Consider the following 23,668-nt stretch of genomic DNA (forward strand, 5'->3'; position numbering starts at 1 on the left):
AGTAAATCGGCCTCCAGCCCCACGTCGGTCTCCCCGCTGGCCCCTTCCGGAAGCCGCGGTCAGTCGGTGCTATTTACTGAGCGCTTGCTGTGGGCAGAACACTGTACTAAGCACTCAGGGAGAGGGCAACAGACAATAAACAGACACACTCACTGCCCACAACGGGCTCACATTCATTCATTCATTCATTCATACTGAGCGCTTACTGTGGGCAGAGAACTGTACTAAGCGCTTGGGGAAGGGACAATTTATTTATTTATTTATTTATTTTACTTGTACATATCTATCCTATTTATTTTATTTTGTTAGTATGTTTGGTTTTGTTCTCTGTCTCCCCCTTTTAGACTGTGAGCCCACTGTTGGGTAGGGCCTGTCTCTGTATGTTGCCAATTTGTACTTCCCAAGCGCTTAGTACAGTGCTCTGCATATAGTAAGCGCTCAATAAATACGATTGATGATGATGATGATGACAACAGAACAATAAAGCGGTGGCCCACAACGAGCTGACAGTCTTGAGGGTTTGGGAGGGAGGGGATGGACGTCAGTTTTGGCCTTCCAGAGATCCCGCCCGGCCCCCTTCCTCTCACTTTGGGTGGGCCGCACAGACGGGCCTTTGGGGCAGAGCCGGGGAATCTCCGGTGACGTTTCTCCATTCGTTCGAGATTTCCTGAGCTCAGGCCACTGTGCTAGGCAACCTCTGCGTGTGGAGCAGCGTGGCTTAGTGGCTACAGCCTGAGCCTCGGGCGACAGAAGGACCCGGGTTCTAATCCCGGCTCTGCCTCCCGTCTGCTGCGTGACCTTGGGCAAGTCACCTCAAGTCTCGGGGTCTCAGTTCCCTCATCTGGAAAATGGGGATTAAGAGGGTGAGCCCCATGTGGGACAGGGATTGTGCCCGACCTGATTAACGTGTATCTAGCCCAGCGCTTAGAAGAGCACTTGGCACATAGGAAGTGCTTAATAAGTACCATTATTAGTCATTATTATTTAAATTTCTAGATTACCAGTTCATTTTCTAATCATTGAGCTCCTTGTGGGCAGGGAATATGTCTGTTTATTGTTCTCCCAAGCTCTTAGTATAGTGTTCTGCACACAATAAGTGCTCAATAAATACCACTGTTTGACTGATTGCTGCAGTCTTTTAGACTGTGAGCCCACTCTTTCAGACTGCGAGCCCACTGTTGGGTAGGGACTGTCTCTATATGTTGCCAACTTGTACTTCCCAAGCGCTTAGTCCAGTGCTCTGCACACAGTAAGCGCTCAATAAATACCATTGATTGATTGATTGATTGATTGCCGCTTCTTCACTAGGAGAGCGGGGAGGGAATGCTCGGGTGGAAGGTGACTTTCACTGCTGCTAACTCAAAACTCCCACAAACACTCAGCTAATAACAATAAAAATAATAGTAATAATAATAATAATGATGACGGTATTTGTTAAGTGCTTACTATGTGCAAAGCACTGTTCTAAGCACTGGGGAGGTTACAAGGTGATCAGGTTGTCCCGTGGGGGGCTCAGAGTTTAAATCCCCACTTTACAGATGAGGTAACTGAAGCACAGAGAAGTTAAGTGACTCGCCCAAAGTCACACAGCTGAAAGTTGGCGGATCCGGGATTTGAACCCACGACCTCTGACTCCAAAGCCCGGGCTCTTTCCACTGAGCCACGCTGCTTCTCCACAGAAGCAGCTTGCTTCTACACAATCACTAGTAATAGTGATTGTGGTAGTTGTTAAGCGCTTACTATATGCCAGGCACTGTACTAAGCAATGGGATGGACACAAGCAAATCGCACGTGGGGCTCACAGCCTTCATCCTCGTTCTACAGATGAGGTCACTGAGGCACGGACAAGTGAAGTGACTTTTCCAAGGTCACACGGCAGACAAGTGGCGGAGCCGGGATGAGAGCCCAGGTTCTTTGGATTTCGGGCCCAGGCTCCCGCCGCGAGGCCACGGTGCTTCTCAGTTCCGCCAAAATGCCGTCTTCCCCACCACGTGCTGTCCGGAGCGTCGCTGGAGGATTGAGGGGCGTTTGCCCGATGACACGAGTCTGTTTGGAAGAGGCGAGGTCAGGCGTGCGCCACGGCACGGGATTTCCCGCCCGCGGGGATGGGCGAGGACTCGGCCCGGGGTTATCAGAGAAGCACAGTGCTCTGCACACAGTAAGCGCTCAATAAATACGATTGAATGAAGCAGGGGTCCGGAAGCCCGGTGCAAGACAGCAGCAAACTGCAGTCGACGGCCTGTTGACGGGTGTTCCCCTTGCCTTTTCTTCACCCGGATCGGGTCGGGAAGCTTTACACCGCGGCCCTCGCTCGCCTCAGTCACGGCCTGCGATCCCGTCGGCTGGAAACTGGAAGCCGGGAAGCGTCGCCGTTGGGGACTGGTGCCGTGTGCCTGGCCGTCTGGGGAAAGCAGGAAACGGCTCAAGGCCGGTATGTTGAGAAGCGGACTTCTAACGCCCTCTGTGTGGTTTGCCTCCTCTTTCCACACGTGCGTGCCCACTTTGGGACTGCCGGCGCCCTGGACGAAATGGTGGTGGCATCGCCCCGGGCACCTTTAAGGATGGCATCTTCCTTTTCGGCCGCGGCCCCGCCTTGGAAGCGGTGCTCGGATTGATGGGGCCGCCACAGCTCCGGGACGCGTCTCCCCTCGGGGCCGGTGAAAGGCTCTAAGGTTTGGGGGGCCTCAGACACGTTTCTGTAAAACCGTGGCATGCGACGTTATCTCCGTTCCATCTGCGCCCACGTCACACATGACGGCACGTGCCTCGGTGTGACCGGCAGCCGCGAGGGTGGACGACGGCCACTGGAATTTCGGAGTGTTGAGAGTCCCAACTGAGAGATACTTGACTTCTGCAGCATGCTGTAGAGGACAGAGCCCAGGCTTAGGAGTCGGAAGGTCGCGGGTTCTCATCCTGGATCCTCCACTTGTCTGCTGGGTGACCTTGGGTGAGTCACTTCACTTCTTTTCTCTGGTAGAACCCCCCTCCCCGTCCCACAGCACTTGTGGTTATATGTACGTATTTATTATTCTATTTATTTCATTAACGGTGTGCATATATCTAAAATTCTATTTACTTATATTGATACTATTGATGCCTATCTACTTGTTTTGTGTTGTTGTCTGCCGCCCCCCTTCTAGACTGTGGGCCCATTGTTGGGTAGGGATTGTCTCTATTTGTTGCCTCTCTATACGAGAAGCAGCGTGGCTCAGTGGAAAGCGCCTGGGCTTGGGAGTCAGAGGTCACAGGTTCAAATCTTGGCTCTGCCAATTGTCAGCTGTATGGCCTTGGGCAAGTCACTTCACTTCTCTGTGACTCAGTTACCTCATCTGAAAAATGGGGATTAAGACTGTGAGCCCCCCGTGGGACAACCTGATGACCTTGTATCCTCCCCAGCACTTAGAACAGTGCTTTGCACATAGTAAGCCCTTAACAAATGCCATTATTATTATTATTATTGCCAAACTGTACTTTCCAAGTGCTTGGTACGGTATGCACACAGTAAGCGCTCAATAAATATGACCGAAAGAATGAATGAATTCTCTGGGCCTCAGTTCCCTCATCTATAAAATGGGGATTGAGACTGTGAGCCCCATGGGGGGCAGGGTCCGTGCTTAACCCAACTTGCTTATATCCACCTCAGTGCTTAGTTTGGTGCTTGGCACATAGAACGCATTTAACTAATACCATAATAATAATGATGTTATTATTATTATTATTATATTGGGGGCCCAATAAGCGCTCCTCTTGTGCTGCGATCTTTCCAGCCAAAGGAATTCATTCACGTTTTCCTCCCTCCAACCCACAGGAACCAACAGGTCCGGTCTGGCTTCCGGAGCTGTGGAAGCGTTGAGCGGTTGGCAAGTGTTCAGATTTGCAGCGGGCCTTCCCACAAATGGCTCGTTAATTGTTTCAGGAAAGAAACCTCGCCATTGATTTCAGATGATTATGGGATGCTAGTCAGGGGGCGGGGAGAGGGCTTCTGCAGAGAAGATGGGTGGAGAATAATAATAATAATAATAATGATAGCATTTACTAAGTGCTTACTGTGTGCAAAGCACTGTTCTAAGCGCTGGGGAGGTTACCAGGTGATCAGGTTGTCCCACGGGGGGCTTACAGTCTTCATCCCCATTTAACAGATGAGGGAACTGAGGCCCAGGGAAGTGAAGTGGCTTGCCCAAAGTCACACAGCTGGCAATTGGCAGAGCCAGGATTTGAACCTATTCATTTATTCAATCGTATTTATTGAGCATTTACTGTGTGCAGAATCCCTGACCTCGGACGTGGACTAGTGGAAACAGCCCAGGCCCTAGAAGTCAGGGGACTCTGGGTTCTAATCCCGGCTCCGCCACATGTCTGCTGTGTGGCCTTGGGCAAGGCACTTCACTTCTCCGGGCCTCAGTTCCCTCACCGGCCAAGTGAGGATTCAATAACTCTTCTCCCTCCTACCTTAACTGTGATCCTCTTTTTACTCTATTTATTTACTCTATTTACTCTATTTTTACTCTATTTATTTATTTATTTATTTAATTTATTTGTACATATCTATTCTATTTATTTTATTTTGTTAGCATGTTTGGTTTTGTTCTCTGTCTCCCCCTTTTAGACTGTGAGCCCACTGTTGGGTAGGAACTGTCTCTATATGTTGCCAATTTGTACTTCCCAAGCGCTTAGTACAGTGCTCTGCACATAGTAAGCGCTCAATAAATACGATTGATGATGACGATGACGATCCACAGTGCGGGACCTGACGATCTTATGTCTACAAGTGACTTACCGAGGGTCGCAGAGCCGACAAGCGGCACAGCCCAGATTAGAATCCAAGTCCTCTACCACCCAGGCCCGTGCTCTCCCCTAAGCCACGCTGCTGTTCTTGTCTCCATCCCCAGGGCTTAGCAGAGTGTGTGGCGATGACGACGATGATGTTGTTTCTGCCGCTTCAGCTGACTTGTACGGTTGCTTCTGGGCGGATCCCTTCCCAGACCGAGTGATAGCTCACCGGGGTCGGCCAGTCCGAAGACCATCTTCACAGCCGGCGGTCTCCATTCTCCCGGGGCCTCATCAGCCCTCGACCCCTCGGGCTCGAGATTGTGAGATTCTCCCGCCGAAGAAAGCCCCGCCTCAGTCCATCCGTCTTTCCCTTGTGGTGTCCGGGTGAGATTTCCCCTGTCAAGTGGACTCACATTCTGGGGAGGAAGGACGTCCATCTGTCCAGATGATCCGAGAGAAGAGCGTCGCCGGACAGCCGCTTGGGGTTCTTATAGATGAAGACGTCCGCTGTCTGCATCCTTGGGGCTGATGGCTCACGTCTGCTGTCCCTCCCGCCCTCCAGGCACCGGCCGGGCCCCGACGCCACTCACGGACGGATCACTCGCGAAGGGGTTGGAGGCCGCGCCAGAAACGGGCCTTGCCCCGGAAGAAGCATTTCCCGTCGGTCGCCAGACTGTGCGAGCACCTGTCGTTTGAAGCCTCTTACCCAGAAGCGGGGTCCCACCTTTAGCCTCTCGCCCCACGTCGCGACGCTTCCCGTTCGGAGGAGGTATCGACGAGCCCATATCCGGGCGCGGCTGGTGGAGGTCGTGGCTCTCGCGCCAACCCGACGGGCCTCTCTGGGGAGCCCGCTTCCTTCCTCTTCTCCCTCAAAGGGACGGAGCCCTGGATCGTGCGGCGGGGGTGGCGGACACGGCCGAGGGCCGGGGCGGGCGGCCCGGAGGGGGGGAAAGGAAGGACCGTCGCCGCTTTCCGGGAAGGAGTCCCGACTCGGATCTAAATTTTTGGTCCAGGCCTGCTTTTCATCTTTCGACCTATCTGAAGGTGGAAATGGGTCCCGGACGGTGGTTCCGGTGGATTTGGGAGGAGAGGACGGGGGAGACGGGCCGCAGGGCTTAGCTCGGGGAGACGCCTGCCGCCTGCTGCTTTTTACCCAACCGCCTCGCCGGGCCGGGAGCCGGCTGGCAAGGCCCTCCCGTCCTCTCCCACGCGCTCAGTACAGTGCTCCGCCCATAGCACACTCCCTGTAGACTGTAAGCTCATTGCGGGCAGGGAATGTGTCTATCGTTGTATCGTACTCTCCCAAGCGCTCTGCACACAGTAAGCCCTCAGTAAATACGACTGAATGAATGACTGTCAACTCTTCACAGGCAGAGATCGTGTCTCCTAACACTAGTGTCCTTTCCCATGTGCTCAGTACAGTGCTTTGCACATAGTCTAATGACCGTAAACTCTTCGCAGGCAGAGATTGTGTCCACTAACTCTACTGTCCTCTCCCGCGCTCCCAGGCATTTGGTACAGCGCTCCAGACATAGTACACTAATTGTACGCTCCTCGAGGACAGGGATCGTACTTATCATGACATCCTCTCCCACGCTCCTGGGTGTTCACTACAGCACTCCGCACGTAGCGTGCTGACCGTAAGTGCTTAGTACAGTGCTTCGCACATAGTGAGCGCTCAATAAATATTACTGAACGAACGGATGAACGTAAACTCTTCACTGGCGGGGGTCGTGTCTACTGACCATATGGTCCTCTCCCATGCTCCCAGGCATTTGGTACAGCACTCCACACATAGTACACTAATTGTACGCTCCTTGAGGACAGGGATCACACTTATCACGATGTCCTCTCCCACGCTCCCGGGCGTTCAGTACAATGCTCTGCATGTACCGCGCTGACCATAAGTGCTTAGTACGGTGCTTCGCACATAGTGAGCGCTCAATAAATATGACTGAACGAACGGATGAACGTAAACTCTTCACTGGCGGGGGTCGTGTCTACTGACCATATGGTCCTCTCCCACGCTCCCAGGCATTTGGTACAGCACTCCACACATAGTACAGTAATTGTACGCTCCTCGAGGGCAGGGATCACACTAACACGATGTCCTCTCCCACGCTCCCGGGCGTTCAGTACAGCGCTCTGCATGTACCGCGCTGACCATAAGTGCTTAGTACGGTGCTTCGCACATAGCGAGCGCTCAATAAATATGACTGAACGAACGGATGAACGTAAACTCTTCACGGGCAGGGGTCGTGTCTACTGACCGTATGGTCCTCCCCCACACTCCCAGGCATTCAATACGGTGCTCCGCATGGAGTACGCTGACCGTAAGCTCCCCGAGGGCAGGGGTCACATCTACCGACTCTATCGTCCTGTCCCGAGTGCCGGGTACTGAGCTCTGCGCTCGGCGGAAGGGAAGGTTCTCCAGGGCGGGGCTGGCATCCACTACCCGGGGGCGGGCGCTCAGTAAAGGCTCTCGCCGGATCGAGCGAGGCGGGGACGGCCGCAGATCTTGGGTTCCACGACCGGGTGCGAAAGTCCTCCCGGAGTCCAGCCGAAAGGTCCGGCGTCTCGGGGCCGGGGAGGAGGTGCCCCGCTCGAAAACCGTGGGCCCACCCGGCCGAGTCCGGCCTCCCAGCCCGCCCCCGGGAGAGCCCCCCGGCCCCCGCCCCCTCACCTGGTCTCCGGGCTCGTAGCCCACCTCCTCCTTCTCCACCTTCAAAGCCAGCAGCTTCGGGGGGCCGGCGGGGTCGGCCTTCCCGTCCAGGCGCTCCGGCTTGGGGCCCACGTCGGGCAGGCCCACGTCCTTGCTGTCGTCCTTGTCCAGCAAGTAGCGCAGTAACGCGTTCTCCTTCTTCTTGGGGCTGACGGGCTCCTGCTTGACGGTCACCTCGGCCGAGGGCGGGCCGGCCGGCTCCTGGCCGGGCTCCTTGCCCGTGGCCTCGGCCGTCAGCTTGGCCAGGTCCACGGGGGAGCTGCTGTCCTGCAGGAGCCTGTGCAAAATCTTATGCTTCTCCTTGAGCGAGATCCCGTGGGTGGAGCCGGCCGGCCCGCCGGGGCCCGGCCCGGGCTCCTTGGCCGCCTCGCCCAGCGAGCCGGGCAGCGGGGAGGGCTCCGTCTGGTCCGATTTGGTGGTCAGCAGCTGCAGGAGCTTGGTCTGGCCCTTGGAGTCGTGCGGGCGGCCCGGGGCCTCGGCCCGCTCCCCGCCCTCGGCCGGCCCGGGGCTGCCCTCCGGGGCCTCGGCGTACGGGCCGAAGCAGTCTTTCGAGTCCGGGCCGCCCATCTTGGCCAGCGGGGGAGGGTTCAGGTGGCCCGGGGAGTTCTGCAGGTGGACCAGCTTGAGTTCGGGCGAGGCCAGGGGTGGGCCCAGGGCCACCCCGTGCCCCTCGCTCAGGGCCTGCAGGGCGTTCAGGGAGCTGTTGGCGTAGCTATGGCTATTTCCTGTGGCGCCGCACACGCCCACGGGGGAGTGCAGGCTCCCGGCGGCGGGGGAGAACTGGCCGGGGGGGATCCGGGGGCTCCCGGCCACGCCGGGGCTGACCCGGTGCCGCGGGGACAGCATGGAGCCCGCCGCCGGACCCCCGCCGCCCCCGGGAGGCAGGCCGGGGCTGCCGTGCGAGGGGCTGTTTGTCTTGAGTGCGTAGTTTGTACCCTGAGGAGTGGGCGCCCCGTGGCTCAGGCCCCCCGCCGCCACGCCGGCGAACCGGGCCCCGGCCAGGCCCGCCGGCTCCTTGGGGCCGTTGAGGGCGAAGCCGCCGCCGTTGGGCGCATCCGGGCCTGGGGCCTGGTGGGCGGGAACGCCACCGCTCACGGCGCTCAGCGCCTTACCCGGTGCCGGGCCGCTCAGCTCCTGCTGCGCGCTCATCATGCACACGTTCTGCTCTCTGCGAGGCCGACGAGGACAGCGGGGCGTTAGCGCGGGCAGACCCGCCGGACGGACACGCGGTCTCCCGAACCCGCCCCCACGGATGCTTCCCGAGGCCCGGCTCGGGACGACACTGCTGCCTCTCTCCTCCCACCGCCCAGCTGGAGCGTCGGGAGCCTGGAGCAGAGCTGGGGTGGGGGGCAAAGACCACTTGGGGCTCTCCCCCTGCCCCCCAAAAACCTCAGTTCTAATCCCAGGGTGTAAAAGCGGGAGGGAAAAGTAAGCTAGTCCCCTACACTGTCCGCTCGCTGTGGGCAGGGAACGTGTCCGCTCATTATTCTGTTGTCCTCTCCCAAGTGCTCAGTCCAGTGCTCTGCACACAGTAGACGCTCAATAAATACGAATGAATGAATCAACAGTCCAGTTGAGGAGGGAAGAAAACAGTCAAAATGGGCAGTTTCTGAAGCAACGCCAACCCCAATGGCAGTAAGGGGCCGAGCCATTTTGTGCCCACCACGTGGCCCCCCGGCCGGGATTTCCCACGCCCACCGGACCCCTCTAGACTGGTAGCTCAATGTGGGAGGGGAATGTGTCTGTTTTATTGTTCTATCATCCTCTCCCAAGTGCTTAATCCAGTGCTCTGCACACAGTAAACACTCAATAAATACCACCGACGGATGGATGGACCGACCGACCATTATATTTTTCTATCAACCTCTCCCAAGTGCCTAGTCCAGTGCTCTGCACACGGTAAGCGCTCAATAAATACGACTGACTGACCAACTGATGATTATATTACTCTATTCCCCTCTCCCAAGCGCTTAGTCCAGTGCTCTGCACACGGTAAGCAATCAATAAATACAAATGACTGACTCACTGTTATATTGTTCTATTTTACTCTCTCAAGTGCTTAGTCCAGTGCTCTGCATACGGTAAGCTCTCAGTAGATAAAACCAACGGATAGACAGACTGACCGTTATATTTTTCTATCGTCCTCTCCCAAGTGCTTAGTCCAGTGCTCTGCACACGGTAAGCGCTTAACACGGTAAGCGCTTAATAAATACGACGGACTGGCAGACTGATGATTATATTACTCTATTCTCCTCTCCCAAGCGCTTAGTCCAGTGCTCTGCACACGGTAAGCAATCAATAAATACAAATGACTGACTCACTGTTAAATTGTTCTATTTTACGTTTCCAAGTGCTTAGTCCAGCGCTCTGCACAGTAAGCTCTCAGTAAATACGAATGACTGACTCACTGTTATACTGTTCTATTTTACTCTCTCAAGTGCTTAGTACAGTGCTCTGCACATGGTAAGCACTCAATAAATACCACCAACGGACGGCTGGACCGAACGACCGTTATATTTTCCTATCGTCCTCTCCCAAGCGCTTAGTCCAGTGCTCTGCACACAGTAAGCGCCCGATAAATACGATCGCCTGCCTGACCAGACCTTCTAGACTGTGAGCCCGCTGTTGGGTAGGGACCATCTCTATATGTTGCCAACTTGGACTTCCCAAGCGCTTAGTCCAGTGCTCTGCACACAGTAAGTGCTCAATAAATATGATTGATTGATTGATTGATTGATTGAGGTCAGTCCAGGGGCTGGGCCCTGCCCCGGGAACACACCAGGGTCCCAAATCGGGACGATGCAGGGGCAACGGAAACTTGGAACTCGGTCCTGAGAGGGGAAGTCACCCTGTCGGCTGAGTGGCGGACTTTTTTAGACTGTGAGCCCACTGTTGGGTAGGGACTGTCTCTATATGTTGCCAACTTGGACTTCCCAAGCACTTAGTACAGTGCTCTGCACACAGTAACCGCTCAATAAATACGACTGATTGATTGATTGGCCCACGGCCGCTGGCCGGAGACGCCCAAGGACCCGGCCCCGGGCCGGGGAGAGCCGGGCCTCGTCTCCTCGGAAGGCGGCGGCGGCGGTTCTGGGAACGGCCAAGGGTTACCTGTGCAGCGTGTGCAGCGATATGACGAGCTGAGGTTCGTTAGTAGTCTGAGAGCGGATGAGCTTGCTCTTGGTCTGGGCGGCCACGATGGTGCCGTCCGACAGGGAGAAGCGGTAGATGGGGCTGAAGGCCAGGCCCTGCCGCAGCACTGTGGGGGAGCGAACACACGGGGTGGGGGACGTCTTAGGAGACGGAGACCCGGATCGGGACCCCTCCACCTGCCACCCCCAACCCCGCTTCTGCCCGTCTGCTTCGAGCTCCCAGAGGGGCCGAGTGGGCTGCGATGGGTATCCGGTTTTCTCTGCGGTATCTGTTAGGCATCTACCACGTGCCAAACACTGTTCTAAGCGTCGGGAGAGGTCTGGGAAGCAGCACGGCCCAGTGGCGAGAGCCCGGGCCTGGGAATCGGAGGACGTGGGCTCCGCCACTCATCCCAGACTGAGCCCCCTTTTCCCTCTCCTCCTCCCCATCCCCAATAAATATCTCAATAAATACGATTGATGATGATGATGATGATCCCCCCAGCCCTACCTCCTTCCCCTCCCCACAGCACTTGTATAATAATAATAATAATGGCATTTATTAAGCGCTTACTATGTGCAAAGCACTGTTCTAAGTGCTGCTATTACTCTATTTTACTTGTACATATTAACTATTCTATTTATTTTGTTAATGATATGCAACTAGCTTTATTTCTATTTATTCTGATGGCTTGACAGCTGTCCACATGTTTTGTTTTGCTGTCTGTCTCCCCCTTCCAGACTGTGAGCCCGTTGTTGGGTGGGGACCGTCTCTATATGTTCCCGACTTGTACTTCCCAAGCGCTTAGTACAGTGCCCTGCACACAGTAAGCGTTCAATGAATACGACTGAATGAATGAATGAATCTGCTGTGTGACCTTGGGCAAGTCACTCAGGTCTATCATCGGTAAAAGGCGGATGAGAGTGGGGGCCCCATCTGGGATGGGGGCCGTGTCCGACCTGATTGCCTTGAATCTACCACAGCGCTTGGCACATAGTAAGCGCCCCATGTGGGACAGGGCTGAGTCCAACCTGATTTGCCTGTATCCACCCCAGCGCTTTGTACAGTGCCTGGCACGTGGTAAGTGCTTAACGAAAACCACAGTAATTATTATTATTATTAGGTACGGGTCGATTGGGTCAGACAGTTCCTGCCCCGCGTGGGGCTCACGGACTCATCAGGAGGGAGAACAGGCAGCGAATCTCCATCTGTCACTTGAGGCAACTGAGGCACAGAGCAGTCAAGCGATTTGAGAGAAGCAGCGTGGCTCAGTGGAAAGAGCCCGGGCTTTGGAGTCAGAGGTCATGGGTTCCAATCCCGGCTCTGCCACTTGTCAGCTGTGTGAACTTGGGCAAGTCACTTAACTTCTCTGGGCCTCAGTTCCCTCATCTGGAAAATGGGGATTAAGACTGTGAGCCCCATGTGGGACAACCTGATTACCATGTATCTTCCCCAGCGCTTAGAACAGTGCTTGGCACATAGTAAGCGCTTAACAAATACCAAAATTATTATTATTATTATTTGCCCAAGGTCACACAGCAAGCAAACTGGCGGAGCTGGGGATGATTCCAAGGCCTGTTCTCTTTACACTGGGCCGTGCTGCTTCTCCCGAATCAATCGATCGGTCAATGGTATTTATTGAGTGCTTGCTGCGTGCAGAGCACTGTACTAAGCGTTTGGGAGAGGACAATACCACAGAGTTGGTAGGCACGTTCCCCGCCCGCCAGAGGCCCAGCGGGCCTGAGAGTGTCAGAGGACCTAGGTTCTGTCCCCAGCTTCGACAACTGCCCTCTCTGTGACTTCGGCCAAATCGCTTCGCTGTGCCTCAGTTTCCTCATGTGTAAAAGGGGGATGAAATATCTGTTGTCCCTCTTCATTGGACCGCGAGCCCCGTGAGGGATGGGGCCTGTCGCTGGCCCGATTATTTTCCATCTGGCACACAGCGCTTGGCACATAGTGAGCGCTCAGCAAACGTCACAACTCTCAGGGTGATGACGATTAGGATTCATAGTATTAGGTCACGTGCAACTCCAGCAGCCTGCCCGTCCCCAATGCTGCCTTACGAGGCCAGGCCCCAGGGTGATCTAGAGACCAACAAGTCAAGGTAAAATCACTTTAAGACCGTTTTCAGGGTTTAAAAAAGAAGAAGAAAAGCAAAAAACTAGGAAGAGCCCATCCTGACAAGCAGCGTGTTCTAATGGATTGAGCTCGGGCCCAGAGTCAGGGGCCCTGGGTTCTAATCTAGATCTTGGGCAAGTCGCTTCGATTCTCCGCACCTCGGTTACCTCATCTGTCAATTGCGGATTAAGACTGTGAACCCCATGTGGGACGGGGACTGTGTCCAAGCTGATCAGCTTCTATCTCCCCCAGCGCTCAGTACAGTGCCCGGCACACGGTAGGAGCTTAACAAATACCATAAAAAAACAAAAAAGCCACGAGACAACACCAGTCCACATGACTTGGATCCAGAGTGTCGCAGGCCAGCAGGAAAACCCTCTGACCTGGATCGGGAGGGATCAAAGTCAGCCTTCGTTAAAATAACTTTCGGACTCGAGCCGTCAGCCTTTACCTACGATGGTCATCACCCCCAGTGCCAAGAGGATTCTGGATCCGCTGCAGAACAGGCTTATCCCTCGCCCCGAGTTACCTCCTTGGCAGCATCCCCCCTGCACACGTCGCCCCGCGCCCCGGGAGAGGGGGTTCAGTAAGGAGCCAAGTGGACTCACTTTGGCCCGGATGACAAGCTGGCCAGCACGAGGTGGGTAGCCCTGCCTGGGGGTGATTCGAGGGTGGGGTCAGACTCCCTGGCCTGTCTGGGGGGCAACTCTGCCCATCCCCACCCCTATTGGAGCGCCAGTGGTAGCCGGGCCGCCCGAGTCCCCGGCGGGATGCTTTTCCCAACACGGATGATTTCCAGGGAGGGAGACTGTTTCAGTTCGGCCCCAGGAGGCCCCCTCCCCACGACTGCAGGATCGAGTGGCGGGCCTGGTTACCCACTGCCGAGGATGCCTGGATCACCCTCATCATGACCCGCGCTTCCCGACCTGGATGTGACATGTTACGGAGAGGGCGATCTCTTGGCCTCTGATGGGTTTCCAGGAAACGCGGGGCGGACCCGCTTAATTCTTCCACAGGGGTGCCAATTCCCCTTGGCATCTTGGAGCGTGCCAGCCAGATGGAATGGCGTGAGGGGCACTGGGATTGGCCCAGCTGGGCCAGTGCATGTAGTGTGTGGGATTATGTAATGGCTAGAGCACGGGCCTGGAAAGTAGAAGATCGTGGGTGCTAATCCCGGCTCCGCCCCTTGTCCGCTGGGTCACCTTGGCCAAGTCACTTCACTTCTCTGGGCCTCAGTTCCCTCACCTGTAAAATGGGGATTGAGACCGTGAGCCCCACGTGGGACAGGGACTGTGCCCAACTCGATTTGCTTGCATCCACCGCAGGGGTTAGTACAGTGCCTGGCACGTAGTAAGCGCTTAACGAATACCATCATTGCCATCTGTGAACACGCTGTTCCCCACGACTCAGCACTTCGCTCTTCTAATCAATCAGGAGGTCGATGGCATTTATTGAGCACTTACTAAGTGCAGAGCACTGTACTAAGCGCTTGGGAGTGCCCGGGTAAGGACTGCACCCTGCTCCCGTCTCATTGTCAGGGCCTTGCTCAGACCCTCCCTCCTGTCTGGAACTCCCTCCGCCTTCATGTCTGACAGACCACCGCTCTCCTCATCTGCAGAGCCCTACTCAAATCTTGCCTCCTCCAGGAAGACTTCCCTGGAGAACATCTCATCTCCCCACCCTAAGCTCCCCCTCTTCTCAATCTCCTATGCGCTTGCGAGCCCCAAGCACTTTCATAGTCACCCCAGCTTCTCGGCACTTCACGTCTCCATCCTCAGACTCTGCCATTCCCCTACCTGAAATTCACATTCACGTCTGTCTTCCCCAACTAGACTGTGAGTTCCTTGGGGTTAGATCTGGGAGCCGGAGGTCCTGGGTTCTTATTCCGGCTCCGCCTCTTCCCCGCTGGCAACCTTGGGCAAGTCACTTAATCTCTCTGGGTTCCAGTTCCCGAATCTGCAAAATGGGGATTCAATACCCTTTCTCCCTCCTATTTAGACAGTGAGCCCCATGTGGGTCCTGATGATCTTGTATCTATCCTGGCGCTTAATACAATACCTGATATCTAGTAAGCGCTTAACAAATACCACAGTCATTACCATCATTACCAACTGCTGTACTCTCCCATCGCTTAGAACAGTGCCGTACATACAGTAATAATAATAATAATAATAATGGTATTTGTTAAGCGCTTACTATGTGCAAAGCACTGTTCTAAGCACTGAGGAGGTAACAAGGTGATCAGGTTGTCCCACAGGGGGCTCACAGTTTTAATCCCCATTTTACAGATGAGGTAACTGAGGCACAGAGAAGTGAAGTGATTTGCCCAAAGTCACACAACTGACAATTGGCAGAGCCGGGATTTGAACCCATGACCGCTGACTCCAAAGCCTGTGCTCTTTCCACTGAGCCAGGCTGCTTCTCTTGGTACGGGGCTCTGCACGCGATAAGCGCACGACAAATACCATCGCTCGATTCCGGGACGCTGCCTGGGAAGCAAAGTGTCCGGGGAGGTTGGAAGGGCTCATATCCGACGAAGGAAAATTCTAAGAGAAGAAGCAGTGGGCCCGAGAACCCCGAGGGATAAATCAAAACGCTCAACGGTTACCATGGCTACGATTTATATATTACGCAGTAATAAAAAAAAAAACCAATATCTGAATATTTGTATTTCTATTCCGACCCCGCGGCCAGGGTTGGGAAGCCGCGGCGCCCTGAGCTACACGAATAAAGGACACTCGAGCAGTTTGGTAACTCCTTGAGGCACCCTGTCCCTGGCCGCCTCCCGGTAACCAAGGCAACCGGCTCACCGGTAACCCAGGTAACCACCCTAGCGGTAACCAAGGTAACGCCCTACCCATACCCAGATAACCGTTTCCCCACAATCCAGTAGTCCGGCTTGCTCCGGGTAAGGAAGGCGGCTTTGGGAGGGCAAGCGAGGGGCTTTTTTCTTACCCCAAGATGCCATTCTAATTCTTGGTTTGCTGTTTTCGCCTCCTGATAGTCCCCCTCTGGGATTTTCAGAGCATTCATTCATTCAATTGTATTTACTGAGCACTTGCTGTGTGCAGAGCACTGTACTAAACTCTTGGGAGAGGTCGATACAGCAATAAACAGACACATTCCTTGGCCACGACGATTTTGCTCAACTCTGTCAAAGAGGTTTCAGCCTTAAGCGGGTGGTCTGACCTCCCCCTCTAGACTGTCGGTTAGTGGTGGGAAGGGAAAGTGTCTGCTTATTGTTCTATTGTCCTCTCCCAAGCTCTTAGTACAGTGCTCTGCACACAGTAAGCTCTCAATAAATACGACTGAACGAATGACAAATACAAACTGAATGAATCGGCCCCGCCGAGACAACCCAGCTGGGCTCTGAATTCATTCAATCGTATTTATTGAGTGTTTACCATGTGCAGAGAATGAAGCACACGCGGCATTAACCTGGACTCCTCCCTCTCTTTCAGCCCCTATAATAATAATAATAATGATGGCATTTATTAAGCGCTTACTACGTGCAAAGCACTGTTCTAAGCAATGGGGAGGTTACAAGGTGATCAGGTTGTCCCACAGGGGTCTTAATCCCCATTTGACAGATGAGGGAACTGAGGCCCAGAGAAGTTAAGTGACTTGCCCAAAGTCACCCAGCTGACAATTGAAGGAGCCAGGATTTGAACCCATGACCTCTGACTCCAAAGCCCGGGCTCTTTCCACAGAGCCAAGCTGCTTCTCTGTCCAGCTGGTCACTAAATTCCAGGCATTCCTTCCTCCACAACGTCTCCAGATTTGGCTCTGGCTTACGGCAAGCGCTTACGGTGTGCAGAGCGCTTGGGAGACACAAAGAGAGTTGATAGACACATTCCCTCCCCACAGGGAACAGTCCGGACTTGACTCTGCTCCCCGGAACGTTTTCTAGATCATCATCTTGGGCACATCTCTCCGATCCTTGGACCCATCCGAATTCCTCCGATCCTCTCCATGCTAAGCGGAAACTCCCTCTATTAGTAGTTATAATCGTGGTATTTGTACTGTGTGATAAGCAGTGTGCTCAGCTTTGGGGCTGGTACGACTCAATCGGATCAGGTGCAGTCTCCGCCCCACACAGGACTCAAAATAATAATAATAATAATAATAATAATAATAATAATAATAATAATAATGGTATTTGCTAAGCGCCTACTATGTGCCAAGTACTTTACTAAGTGCTGGGGTGGATACAAGCAAATTGGGTTGGACACAGTCCCTGTCCCACGTGAGGCTCACAGTCTCAATCTCCATTTTACAGATGAGGGAACTGAGGCCCAGAGAAGTGAAATGACCTGCCCAAGGTCACACAGATCTAAGGGAGAAGGAACATACTTTCAAACTTTTCCAGATGAGGAGACGGGGTGCAAAAAAGTTAAGTGACTTGCCCAAGGTTACGCAGCGGGCAAGCGATGGAACCGAGACGACTGCTATTATTATTGTTATTAATTACCCTTATAACGATCATCATTATTGTCATTATTAGTAATAACAATAATGATGATAACGATGGCATTTGTTAGGCACTTACTCTGTGCCAAGTACTGGGGTAGATACAGGGTGTTCAGGTCGGACACAGTCCCTGTCCCACGTGGGGCTTCCAGTCCAGGGAGGAGGGAAAATGGGCATCTTGAGCCCATCATCATCATCATCAATCGTATTTATTGAGCGCTTACTATGTGCAGAGCACTGTACTAAGCGCTTGGGAAGTACAAATTGGCAACATATAGAGACAGTCCCTACCCAACAGTGGGCTCACAGTCTAAACAGTTGAGGAGACTGAGGCAAGGAGACGTTAAGTGACTTGTCCAAAATCACCCAGCAGGCATGTGGCAGAGCTACTCCTCCATTTGTCCCCTGCTACTGACCTCTTGTTCACATGCTTCCTGGAACACTCTCCCACCTCATTCAATTCAATCATATTTACTGAGCGCTTACTGTGTGCAGAGCACTGAACTAAGCCCTTGGGAGAGTACTATATAGCAATAAACAATTACATTCCCTGCCCCAGACAAGCTTACGGTCTAGAGAGGGGGAGGCGGACATCAATATAAATGAATAAAATGACATAAATAAAAATTAATAAATAAAAAGATACGGACAGAAATGCTGTGGGGCTGGGAAGGGGGAAGAGCAAGGGAGTGAGTCAGGGCGATGCGGAAGGGACTGGGAGATGAGGAAAAGCGGGGCTTAGTCTGGGCAGGCCTCTTGGAGGAGACGGGCCTTCAGTAAGGCTTTGAAGCAGGGGTCAGTGATTTTCTGGGAGATTTGATGAGGGAGGGCGTTCTGGGCCAGAGGCAGGATGTGGGCCAGGGGTCGGGAGGAAAGACAGGCGAGGTGGGGGCCCATCATCATCATCATAAATCGTATCTATTGAGCACTTACTGTGTGCAGAGCACTGTACTAAGCACTTGGGAAGTACAAGTTGGCAACATATAGAGACGGTCCCTACCCAACAGTGGGCTCACAGTCTAAAAGGGGGAGACAGAGAACAAAACCAAACATACTAGCAAAATAAAATAAATAGAATAGATATGTACGAGTAAAATAAATAAATAAATAGAGTAATAAATATGTACAAACATATATACATATATACAGGTGCTGTGGGGAAGGGAAGGAGGTAAGATGGGGGGATGGAGAGGGGGACGAGGGGGGAGGGGAAGGAAGGGGCTCAGTCTGGGAAGGCCTCCGGGAGGAGGCCCAGTGAGAAGGTTAGTGGCACCAGAGGAGCTGAGTGTGCGGGCTGGGTGGTAGGAGGGGGGCAAGGAGGCGGACTGCTTTAAAGCCAATGCTGCGGAGACCACCGCTCTCCCCATCTTTTATTATCATTAATGGCATTTATTAAGCGCTTACTATGTGCAAAGCACTGTTCAAAGCGCTGGGGAGGTTACAAGGTGATCAGGTGGTCCCACGGGGGGCTCACGGTCTTCATCCCCATTTCACAGATGAGGTCACTGAGGCCCAGAGAAGTGAAGTTACTTGCCCAAAGTCACCCAGCTGACAACTGGAGGAGCCGGGATTTGAACCCATGACCTCGGACTCCGAAGCCCGGGCTCTTTCCACTGAGCCACGCTGCTTCTTTTCAAAGTTCTTGTGAAATCACACCTCCCCCAGGAGGTCTTCCCGGACTAGTCTTCTCTCTTCACAACCTAGTTCCCTCTTGACAGTCCCTTCAGCACTTCTGCCTTGCCGAAACACAACTTGGCCACCCGGACCACTTAGGTACAATCAATCAATCGTATTTATTGAGCGCTTACTGTGTGCAGAGCACTGTACTGAGCGCTTGGGAAGTACAAGTCGGCAACAACTTGTACAAATCTTTATACTCCATTACCTCCTCTTAACTGCAATCGATATTAGTGTCTGTCTCCCCGGCTAGACTCGTAAACTCCTTGAGGGCAGGGATGATGTCTATCCACTCAACTGTACTCTCCCAAGAGCTCAGTACAGTGCTCTGAACACGGCAGGGAGACTGTAAGCTTCTTTCATGCACTCATTGAATTGTATTTATGGAGCACTTACTGTGTGCAGAGCACTGTACTAAGCGCTTGGGAAGTACAATTCAGCAACAAATGGAGACAATCCCTACCCAACAACGGGCTCACGGTCTAGACGGGATATGGCACCTCTATTGTACCCTGCCGAGTGTTTAGTACAGTGCTCTGTACCCGGCAGGTAGACAGTCAACTTCTTGAGGGTAGGTGTCAGATCTACAGTCAAACGATCGAGCTTATTTATTGAGCGTTAACTGTATGCAGAGCACTGTTCTAAGAGCTTGGGACTCTAGACTAGTCAGCTCGTTGAGGGTAGGGAATGTCACCGTTTATTGTATTGTACTTTCCCAAGGGCTTAGTACAGTGTTCTGCACAAAGTAAGTGCTTAATAAATAGGACTGAATGAAGGAATGAGGATTCAACAGGGTAGGCAGACACACTGCCAGCCCACCAACAGCTTAGAGTCTAGAGGGGGAGACGGATGTTACTATAAACAATTTGTAATCTATAAATCATAAATTTATGTTAAGGGGTTGGGGTGGGGAGAATATTAAATGCAGCGTGGCTCAGTGGAAAGAGCCCGGGCTTGGGAGTCCGAGGTCATGGGTTCTAATCCCGGCTCCACCGCAAGTCTGCTGCGTGACCTTGGGCAAGTCACTTAGCTTCTCTGAGCCTCAGTGACCTCATCTGTAAAATGGGGGTTAAGACTGTGAGCCCCCCGTGGGACAAGCTGATCACCTTGTATCCCCCCCCAGCGCTTAGAACAGTGCTTTGCACATAGTAAGCGCTTAACAAATGCCACCATTATTATTATAATTATTATTATATATTATAATTATTATTAAATGCCCCAAGGTCCTAGATCCAGGTGCAAGTCCTCTCCTAAGCACTCAGTACATTTCTCTTTTAGACTGTGAGCCCACTGTTGGGTAGGGACTGTCTCTATATGTTGACAACTTGTACTTCCCAAGCTCTTAGTACAGTGCTCTGCACACAGTAAGTGCTCAATAAATACGATTGATTGATTGATTCTCCTCCACCCAACAGGCTGTAAAATCCTGATCAGAGATCGGGTCTTCCGATTACTCCTCCAGGCACTGCATACAGTGCTCTGCACCTATTAGACTGAAAAATCCCTGAGGGCAGAAGTTGCATGTCAACCAGCTCTACTGCTCTCTCCCAAGCGCTCAGCACAATGTTCCGCACACGGCCGACTGCCAGGTCTCCGAGTGCGGGGGCCGACCGACCCGGCTGTAGCCTCCCCTCAACGCTCCCTACAGTGCTCTGAGCTTTAAGGCGCTCAGTCCGTCACCCTCCTCAGGCAGCCTCCCATTTATTCATTCAGTCGTATTTATTGAGCGCTTGGGAGAGGACAGTAGACTGTGAGCCCACTGTTGAGTAGGGACTGTCTCTATATGTTGCCAATTTGTACTTCCCAAGCGCTTAGTACAGTGCTCTGCACATAGTAAGCGCTCAATAAATACGACTGATGATGACAGTAGAACAATAAACAGGCACATTCCCTGTCCCCGGGTGTCGATAGCTCCCCGCCTCCAACACCCTCAAGTCGAGCCTGCCTTGCTTTGGGGGTGACCCCAAGACTGTGAGCCCCCCGTGGGACCACCTGATCACCTTGTAACCTCCCCAGCGCTTAGAACAGTGCTTTGCACATAGTAAGCGCCTAATAAATGCCATCATTATTATTATATTATTATTATTATTAAATGAGCAGTTCATTCAATCGTATTTATTGAGCGCTTACCGTGTGCAGAGCACTGTACTCGGCGCTTGGGAAGTCCAAGTTGGCAACATATAGAGACGGTCCCTACCCAACAGTGGGCTCACAGTCTAGAAGAGCGATCTAGAGCAATGTACTAAGACCCCCCGCCCCCACCCGAGAACACGGTTTTTGGGGGGCGGGGGGGTGCCGGGAATGGGCCGTACCTTCCTGGTGATGCCTCTTGGAGAATGAGATGTCGCCCTCGTGTTGGGCGTGGAACCTCTGGATGCAACGTCTCACCAGATCCTCCCACCCCGACTTCATGGCCGTCCGCATCGTGCTGGTGTCCAGGGAGGTGATCTTGCCTGGGGGGTCGCGACAGCGGGGGTCACCCCCGCCCTCGGGCTTCCGGGCTGGCACCCTCCCCCTCCGTCCCTCCCCCGCGCCCCCCCCCGTACCTTGGAGATCCTGGCGTGTGGTGAAGCTTTCGGAGGAGGGAAGAAGTGGCCTCTCCTTCATGGGGACTCTTCTGGCCACGCAAATCAGGCAGGACTGCAGGTCTGAAAGGGAACGGGTTCACGCTCGACTCGCACCCGCCGCGGGTACATCACACCACCATCACCACGCTGAGAAGCAGCGTGGCTCAGTGGAGAGAGCCCGGGCTTTGGAGTCAGAGGTCACGGGTTCAAATCCCGACTCAGCTGTGTGACTTTGGGAAAGTCACTTCACTTCTCTGGGCCTCAGTTCCCTCATCTGGAAAATGGGGAGGAAGACTGTGAGCCCCCCATGGGACAACCTGATCACCTTGTATCCCCCCCAGCGCTTAGAACAGTGCTTGGCACATGGTAAGCGCTTAACAAATACCATCATTATTATTACTATTATTAAATCACCACCACCAACACCTTCATCGGTGTGGGAGGGGCGGATAGGGGTCCTCAGGGCTGGCTTGTTCCCCCTCCCCCTGCGGCGGAAAGCGGCTTTGGGGGCCATAGATGCATGGTACGGTGGATGGAGCCCGGGCCTGGGTATCAGAAGGTCATGGGTTCTAATCCCGGCTCCACCACTGGTCTGCTGCGTGACCTCAGGCAAGTCACTTCACTGCTCTGGGCCTCAGTGACCTCATCTGGAAACTGGGGATGGAGACCAAGAGCCCCACGTGGGACAGGGATTGGGTCCGACCCCATTTGCTTGTCTCCACCCCGGTGCTTAGTATGGTGCCTGGCACATAGTAAGCGCTTAACAAATGCCATCATTATTATTATTATGAGGAGGAAGAGGAGGAGCAGGGGGAGAATTGGAGGCGGGGGACAAAGAGGACAAGGACGCACCAGGAGTTAGCCGGTTTCACCCTGAGGACCGGGCGGCCTTCCCACTCCCCCCACTGCTGGGTTTTCCATGTCCCTCTTCATCTGCTCCCAAATTTATTGCCGACTGGAAGCTGATTTGGCATTCTGCCAAGGGCCCTTCTTTTCTTGGGAGTTTTGAGGACTGCCAGCAATCAGTAGCCCTTGCCAGGAATCCCTCCACGGCCCACGCCAGGGTCCATGGAAGGCACTGTGTCCATTAGAAGCCTAACAAGACCACCTTTCATCCCTAGAGTCCGAGCCTCCTGGCAGCTCGGGAGATCGACCCCTCGACGCCTCGGTCCCTTCCCTGCCCTCTCGGAAAACATCTGGTATGGATTCATCAGCTGTGGCCGCCTTTGGCTTCGGGGGTACCCGAAGAGGAGCACAAAACTTGGCCCCAGAGACACAGTGGGCGGGGATTTCGGGACGACGTTGGAAAAAGTGAAGAAATCGGGACGTCAAAAGAGCCGCCCCAAAACTTCCACGCGTCTCCACTGGGTATGCACATCATGTGTGCCCAGAGATCTGAAATTGGGTCACTGGATTTCAGAAATCCTTGCCTTTGGAACTTCGGTCAGAAATGGATTCAATACGCCTTTTGGGGCTTTTGCATTCTTTTTCGAAAACAAAAAATTAACCAGGAGGGAATCGGGGGGTGTTCACCCCAGGCATTAAAAATAGCCCAAACAGACCTAGCTTTCCACTTTGGGGTTGAACATGGAAGAAAATGAGTGGCCTGCTCTGCACTTAGGATGCCATTTTCCAGTTTTATTCCTGACACTGTGTTACCGGGCATTTCAAATGCCGCGCCTCCGGCAGGACCGAAGTGAAAAAACAAGGCCTTCGCGGGGGCTCGGAAAGCCAGAAAATCGGACTCTCGCAAACGCTAGCCTGAAAAGTCGGGGAAGCCGGGGGAGAGAAAAAATCCCTTCTACGGTTGACGCAAGCCAGGGGGTCAAGCCACAACTTCTAGTCGGTCCCTCTCCCCTCTCACCTTCTCCTTCTTCCTTGATGGACTTTGGTTGGGAAACGGCAAAGCACTGCATAGTTTCATATTTCTGATGTGCTTCCTGGTTATCCTGGCCTTCCTCCTCCGACTCGGTGAGCGGCTTGACTAACATCCGACAGTTGAAGGTATGGCTGTTCCGCCGCGGCGTCTCGCCGGACCACAGGACTCCGTTCACTGTGGGGGACGGGGCTGGGGCCGGGGGAGGAAAGAAGGCGTCGGCGGGGTGAGAGGGTCCGTGCCCGCTGGGCGGAGGGCAATCTGGAAAGCTCCCCGCCTCAGGAATCCCCCAGATAATTGGGGAAGGGAGCCTGGGAGCCCGGGGAAGACAGAGGG

General features: G+C 53.7%; 1 protein-coding gene across 5 annotated transcripts in view; it reads right to left on the bottom strand.

Moving 5' to 3' along the window:
• The window catches only part of NCOA2 (nuclear receptor coactivator 2), a 207,794-nt gene that overhangs the window by 34,235 nt on the left and 149,891 nt on the right, over positions 1 to 23,668 (bottom strand). For all 5 annotated transcript variants that reach the window (XM_038766425.1, XM_038766427.1, XM_038766426.1 and 2 more), the window contains 5 exons: positions 23,321 to 23,524; positions 21,436 to 21,537; positions 21,202 to 21,342; positions 10,604 to 10,751; positions 7,454 to 8,660 (listed from right to left, as the gene is read on the bottom strand). In XM_038766425.1, coding sequence (XP_038622353.1) covers positions 7,454 to 8,660; positions 10,604 to 10,751; positions 21,202 to 21,342; positions 21,436 to 21,537; positions 23,321 to 23,524 — 1,802 coding nt within the window. The remainder of the gene's footprint in view (positions 1 to 7,453; positions 8,661 to 10,603; positions 10,752 to 21,201; positions 21,343 to 21,435; positions 21,538 to 23,320; positions 23,525 to 23,668) is intronic.

The sequence above is a fragment of the Tachyglossus aculeatus genome, chromosome 25, assembly GCF_015852505.1.
Source record: "Tachyglossus aculeatus isolate mTacAcu1 chromosome 25, mTacAcu1.pri, whole genome shotgun sequence".
Lineage (NCBI taxonomy): Eukaryota > Metazoa > Chordata > Mammalia > Monotremata > Tachyglossidae > Tachyglossus > Tachyglossus aculeatus.